The sequence below is a fragment of the Gadus morhua genome, chromosome 7 (genome assembly GCF_902167405.1).
Source record: "Gadus morhua chromosome 7, gadMor3.0, whole genome shotgun sequence".
NCBI lineage: Eukaryota > Metazoa > Chordata > Actinopteri > Gadiformes > Gadidae > Gadus > Gadus morhua.
This window is the reverse complement of record NC_044054.1, coordinates 11,948,188-11,955,376: the sequence shown is the minus strand read 5'-3', so window position 1 is coordinate 11,955,376 and position 7,189 is coordinate 11,948,188. Positions and strand designations below refer to the sequence as shown.

Sequence of the window (7,189 nt, the reverse complement as noted above, 5' to 3'; positions counted from 1 at the left end):
GATTCCTGAAATTGTCCGTCACATGACTCATCTGCTGCCGTGAAGAGCAGACTTATTGTGACAGGCCTTATTGGGTTAGGTCTTATGGAGTCAGGTCTTATTGGGACATGTCTTAATGGGACAGGTCTTAATGGGACAGGTCTTATGGGGATAGGGTCTTATTGGGACAGGTCTTACTGGGACAGTTCTTATTGGACAGGTCAGGACCAACAACACGTGGTGTGGCGCCTTCACAAATGGCCGTCCTGTCTTCCCTTACTCTACTGTGTGCAGTCTGCGTGCCTCCCGTGCTAAATGCTAAGCTATAGGCTTGACTTCACTGTGGAGAAGTATGTGTCCTGAGTTGGCTTGGCGTGTGATGCTAATAGAAGGCGATGGAACGTATCGCACTGAGGTAGCTGTCTTCCTGCACCCTGGTCGCATTCTCATTTGTTGCTGCTGGCATTTGATTAATTATTAAATGTGGGCTGTCTTGGCTCTACCATTGGCCCGATTACGCCCCCCCCACCCCCACCCCTCACACACACACACACACACACACACACACACACACACACACACACACACACACACACACACACACACACACACACACACACACACACACGCACACACACACGTGTTCTCCTCAGCAATGAGACACAACTTCCATCCCCATTCTGTCAAGAAAGGTTCTCTGCGTGAATACATCTCAAGCAGACCCACGTAAGACTTTGCCATTCCCCCTCTCGACCAGCATAGGTGATTCAAGGACTATTCTTATTCTCATTGTTCAGTTAAATGTGGCCTATTACTCGTTAGCGGCATGGTTATATAGTAGGCCTACGTGTTAAATACATTGATGGAATTAGATGGTCTAATGGTGTCTCTAATGGCCGGTGGGACCGCTGGCCTCCCCTATTGCATGAGAATATACCTGTTATCTGCTGATGAATAATTGAGGCGCCACCCACTCGCCACATGCCTGAGAGTGAGCTGGCATTCAGCTCGACTTACCGCATAGCAAATGAGTTATGATATCAATTGTGATATTATAACAATCAATAATTCACACTGCGGAGCGCAGGTTGTGGCAAAATATTTACGAGCTTTTTAGCCTATAGTTACTTTTTATGGATGGTGTTTATATGATACAACAAATATAAACTGTTGATCCCATGGCAACATCAAATAAAATAGAGAACACTTAAATTAAAAGATTTTATTTCTCCCTGCCACACCTCCTTCACGCTTAGCCCAGGAAATAAAATATCAGACCTAAGCCTATATAAATGTGGGAAAACTACATTAACGAATAGCATCGTTTGCATCTTTGCTGTTGTGTTACAACGTCCCTTATTAAGGCTAATTAAGCAATAGCCTATCAGGGCTCGACATCAAAGAGAATATTAATTATTGCAATTGATGTTGCGATTGTAAAATGTTGATCCCATGGCGATATAAAATTAAAAAAAATACAGAATAAATAAGGACGGGTGAAAACGCCGCAAGGCCCATTCTCGTGGGATAAATGTGGTCCAACACAAAGAGGATTTTAGTTCATTCTACCCCTCTTATGCTCGCTTCATAATTAAAAAAAATACTTGTTCTGTTATATTTAAACGGGGACAGATCATTAATGTTTCTGTTTTGAGCTCTTATAGAATAACTATTTGGGCCAAAATGAACTGCATTTTTGGAATTTTTGGAATAACCCAAAAATGTAAACGAGACAAAGACCTCATTACGTGATAAATAAATAATAGCCTACATTATAGACAGGCCTATGGCTTAATTCTCACGCTATATGGATATTGTAGTCTTAAACTGTTACATTTAAAACATTTCAACTAAAATTATATAGCCAACCGTAAAAGTTGTTTTTGGATGGATTTTTTTCTAAGGATTGGTTTGTAACTAAAAAGATAAAAGCCGGCAAAAAGGCCTACTGCAGGCCGGTTTTCCGTATCAAAAAGAAGATAAGAGCGATGATCGATAATAGGCCTACAAATGAAAGGACTATGTTTATTGTAATAACTCTAATCGTTTCGCTTTATGAGACCAATATTAACCCTAGTTTCGACTATATGCCATTATTTACATCCCAATTTGAGACAATGCAATATTTGGCCCATGAATAGGCCTAAACAATTTGCCCGGATAGTGTGTGTAAGTATGAAAAGTGTGAGAATTAAAACATTTATTGGTTAAATGTATATTTTGTAGGTCCTATTAAATACAAGCAAACGTAACAAATATCAGTTACTAAAGTGTGCACTTAGACTGGAAATAAGCACGTGTCTGGCTGACAGAAATCTTAAAAAATAGTCAATCATTTATTAAGGTAAAACACACAATTTATAAAGTGAAAGCCAAGAGTGAGAGAAAAATACTCCAGAGTGTGAGTGCTACAATACGTCCATGTGGGCTATAGCTATATTCACCTGTAATAGTACTCCAAAACATGTCACATCAAAAATACACAACATCATTAGCAGCAGCCTTTAACAGGACCCCATGGATGTGCAGCATTGACCAACATTAACATTGATTAAAACATTGTGACAGACATTGTGTTGATATCTACTGCGTTGTGTGCACAAGGCCTAGGCTAGATTCGTTGTGGGTTGTCTGCAACGTGGATGAGTCCAAACCTCATGCCCGTGTCCATCACGTTCAACAAACTATAGTTCACATTGTACGGTTTTTCCCCCACGCATAACATAACTTAAAAAAATCACATCGGATTAAACGAATGTGTGAAAAGTGATGAGCACACAAATATTGACAAATAGTGCAGTCCAAGACTGTCGAGAAAGACAGGTTCCCTGATAAACGGTGAGTGAAAAGGAGGGTGTGAATAAAACATCAATCTCCTTCAGCACGATATAACCTCTCCAACAACGACGTACAATCGCACCTGTGCACCTGTTGTAGGAAAGATGAAAAGGGTAAACGAATCGGAATCGACCCCAATAGAAATCGGAATAAATACGAAGTCTGTGATAATAATCCCAGACGGATTGTAAATCCCTGTGGTGGTTTTTTCTAACGATCACTCGATCAAAACGTAATTATTCATGACTTGGTCCATCACCTCAGTGCACCGCAGAGTATTTCATCCTCTTCTGCTTCTGCCGCTGGTTGCAGAACCACACGCGCACCACGTTCTTCTTCAGCTCCAGCTTCTCCGCGATCGCGGCGATCTTCTCGCTCGAGGGCCGAGGCTGGATGGCGAAGTACGCCTCCAGCGAGCGCTTCTCGGGCGCGGCGATCGACGTGCGCTTCCGTTTCCTCTCGCTCCCGTTGAAAAGGTCCGGTTTGCTGTTCTTCTCCCGGTACGCCGCCTCGGCCTCCTCGAGCCAGGCCTGCAGCACGGGCTTCAGTGCTATCATGTTGTTATGGGACAGCGTGAGGGACTCGAACCTGCAGATCGTGCTCTGGCTCAGGGAGCCCACGCCGGGGATCTTCAGGTTGGCGAGCGCAGACCCCACGTCCGCCTGCGTCACCCCGAGTTTGATCCGTCTCTGTTTGAACCGCTCCGCGAACGCCTCCAGCTCGCGCGGGTCCGACTCCACGTCGTTGACGCTGCACGCCATGCCGCCGCCGTTGCCGTGCACGGAGAGCGCGTGTGGGTGCATGCTGGCCATCGCCTGGTGCAACTGGCCCATGGTCTGAAGGTGGTGGTGGTGGTGTTGCTGGTGCTGCTGGTGGTGGTGGTGGTGGTGGGCCGACGGCACCTCCTGGGGGGCTCCCATCCCCGTGACGGACAGGCTGGAGGAGAGGTGGTCCAGCAGGTCTGCGGCCTCCAGGCTCTGAGGTCCGAGGAGGTGGTGGTGGTGGTGGTGGGAGGAGATGCTGTGGGACACGGGCACGGTGGTGGCGGAGGAGGAGGTGCACGGGACACTGCTCATCGTATGGTAAGTCACGTCTGCTTTGAACGGGTGGCTCTTGCCGTGCGGGACGATGCCGTCAGCAGCCGCCAGCGCCTCTGCGCGTGCCAGCAGGCTCTCATCAAAGCCGCCGAATAGATTGCCCTGGAGCGGGAAGAGAGAGCGCGCGTGTTGGAGTCAGTGGGGAATTCTGCAGGATTTAAAAAAACACTTTTTTTTCCAGAGGCGCCGAGGAGGAGAACCCTCCTCAAAGCGCACGGGTCATAAAAATTAATTTGAAAGCAGGAGCTTGAATAGATATGTGGAGGAGAGGAGGAAGGGGAGGGGGGAGGATGAGGACTGGGGAGGGGGGGGGGGGAGAGACTGGGATGTGGGGAGGAGGGGGGCACAGAGAATATAGGGAGGGTAGTGAACAGGGGAGAACAAAGTCCTGTCAAACCTACTTTACACACATTTTGCCAATATATCTTCCTCCCTCAACGAAAAAAATTCAAATTCTCTCCCGAACTTAACGTACCTGTGGGGCAGACAGACACACTCTGCGCATGCCCTCCGAGCCCGCGTGCAGGCCGGAATATTTGGGCTCGTGCAGGGCCGCGTGCATGGAGAAATGCTGCTTGCCGTTCATGGTCATCATCCTCCTCGCGCACCTCGCCTGCAACGCTGTGGCCCTGACATGAAACCCGGAGAATGGCCGGCGGGAGCGTCTCTGGCGCTACCTTCTCTCCTCTCTCTTCACTACACTGAGCGATTAACATTGGCAGCGCCTTGCGCCTCCGCGCTCTCTCTCTCTCTCTCTCTCTCTCTCTCTCTCTCTCTCTCTCTCTCTCTCTCTCTCTCTCTCTCTCTCTCTCTCTCTCTCTCTCTCTCTCTCTCTCTCTCTCTCTCTCTCTCTCTCTCTCTCTCTCTCTCTCTCTCTCTCTCTCTCTCTCTCTCTCTCTCTCTCTCTCTCTCTCTCTCTCTCTCTCTCTCTCTCTCTCTCTCTCTCTCTCTCTCTCTCTCTCTCTCTCTCTCTCTCTCTCTCTCTCTCTCTCTCTCTCTCTCTCTTAACCCAACCTGCCCTTAGCCTGCTCACTTTACAAGTCCCACGTCTGGACTTTGATGCGCAGGCGTGGACTGATCCCAGCTCGAGTATAGCAGCCTAGCCCAAAGATGTATTGATTCAGTTAATTGTATCATTTTAAATGTCTGTAATAGACTATATGTGAGCAGGATGAAGCATATAGATTTTATGCAGTTATTTATGCCAAACAACTACGGCCTGCATGCCTAAAAGCTTTTGAATACGGGTGATAAGGAATACAGGCAATAGCCTACTAGATTTATAATTGAATGGATGCAGCAGGTTATTTAGGGTTAGGCCCGTTCAAGGTTATACAGATACTGCAACAGATATTCAGAACCTCGGACAGCGGCTCCCTTCGATAGGCTCTCCTAACCCTAACCTCGTTCAAATTACATAATATAGGCCTTAAACTTAAACTCGCTTTAAAATATATGTACTATAGGTTTATATATGAAATATATCATCAGTAATGTATCATATATATATATATATATATATATATATATATATATATATATATATATATATATATATATATATATATATATATATATATATATATACATATATATATAGTATATATATACTATTATATACATATAACCATATATATATATATATGGTTATATATATATATATATATATATATATATATACATATATATATATAATAGTTTGGGAATGTATGTAGACAAATTGTCATGACTGTATGCAGTTATTAATCTCTTGTATTGTTTTGTATTGTATGCTTTATGCAAAATGTGTGTATCTGTTCCATTTGCGATGCGAATAGGCTTCAATTCCGAAAACAATATTCAAGGTTAAATATGCCTGTGCTGAACTAGAAGACAATTTATTGTGAACTCACCTCAAGTGAATGCTGTGTAAGCATTCCCACCCGAGATATTTAAATCTTTACTATTATTCTCCCGCCCCTTTGTTGGTCTACTCCTTCTGTATACTTTCAACTATAGAAACCATTCAACATCAAGATTTTCAGCCCATCATTCATTCTCTACGAGTTCCTCCTTTTCCTCTCCGTTTGACCCGGGGCAGCATAGTGGCCCCGCCCTCTCACCTCTTCTCTCTCTCTCTCTCTCTCTCTCTCTCTCTCTCTCTCTCTCTCTCTCTCTCTCTCTCTCTCTCTCTCTCTCTCTCTCTCTCTCTCTCTCTCTCTCTCTCTCTCTCTCTCTCTCTCTCTCTCTCTCTCTCTCTATATATATATATATATATATATATATATATATATATATATATATATATATATACTCCAGCACCTCCGCTGCCCGGTAAGAGGAGCCAGGGGCGGCCGTAGGGGAACATGAGGGGGGCCGATGACACAGCAGATCCACCTGATCCTCACGGCCCCCTCTCCGGTTCCCCAGACTGTGAATAATTTACAGACGTGGTGGCAGGCATCCATTACCACGTTGGCATGTCCTTATTCATTATACAGATTAAACCAGCCAAAGATCTCCTCTCTCCGTGTAAACCTGCGTGCAGGTTGGGTAGATGAACCCTGGTTAAATCCTGACATCGGATAAAATGTTGACCCCACCTTTGCTCTGGAGGAATGAAAGCATTCCTTCTTGCAGTATACCTGTAAAGTCATACCTGGATATGCATTGGTTAGGCCTATTTCAAATCACTTTTGACGACTGCAAACACTAATGGTTTGACGTGTGAGCTTTTCATGCATCTATATGTTTCCCCTCCATCAGTCAAGAACACAGGTATGGGCTACTCTTTTATTTCATTCCTTGCCTCACTTTACTTCTTAATCAAAGTAGACCCTAGGCGTATAACGAGATTCATTCATATTTTATTCTCCATGGTGAGATGTTTACAGGCTTGTCAGGATTTCCCATTCCGCAGAATGCCTTTGACATGTTTTATGTATTTGTTAGTGGCCAAGTGTGACAGCACGCACTCTCTTTCCTCTACACGACTCTGTATTATGGTCCTCGATATCCCGATCCACAACTTTCGCTCAGATGCATTCAACACCGCCGTCCCACTGTTGGCTCGACGGGTAGAGTGTGTACCATTAAGGCCCCATCTTGATCGAAGCAACCCCGGTTCGATTCCTGCCCGTGGTCCTTGGCTGCACGTCTTCTCCTCTCTCATCCATACCTTCTTGTCTATCTCACTATCAAATAAATCGTAAAATGCCGATAAACCTTACATAATGAAAAGAAAAAATAACCCCCTACCCAACTCGAGATGGTACAGTCCGAGACGGGCGACCAGG

At 45.0% G+C, this 7,189-nt stretch overlaps 1 protein-coding gene across 1 annotated transcript; it reads right to left on the bottom strand.

The window, feature by feature from the left end:
- Positions 1-2,296: 2,296 nt before the first annotated feature.
- Positions 2,297-4,633, bottom strand: pou4f3 (POU class 4 homeobox 3). Its single transcript, XM_030359947.1, has 2 exons — positions 4,390-4,633; positions 2,297-4,016 (listed from the first exon to the last, which is right to left on the bottom strand). The coding sequence occupies exons 1-2, from the start codon at positions 4,507-4,509 to the stop codon at positions 3,078-3,080; spliced, it is 1,059 nt and encodes a 352-aa protein (XP_030215807.1). The 5' UTR covers positions 4,510-4,633; the 3' UTR covers positions 2,297-3,077.
- Between the last annotated feature and the right edge of the window lie 2,556 nt (positions 4,634-7,189).

Coding starts and splice junctions, on each gene's coding strand:
- pou4f3 (XM_030359947.1), bottom strand. CDS start 4,509: ATGATGACCATGAACGGCAAGCAGCATTTCTCCATGCACGCGGCCCTG. Junction 4,017..4,389: donor TGTGTCTGTCTGCCCCACAG/GTACGTTAAGTT, acceptor TTCCCGCTCCAG/GGCAATCTATTCGGCGGCTT.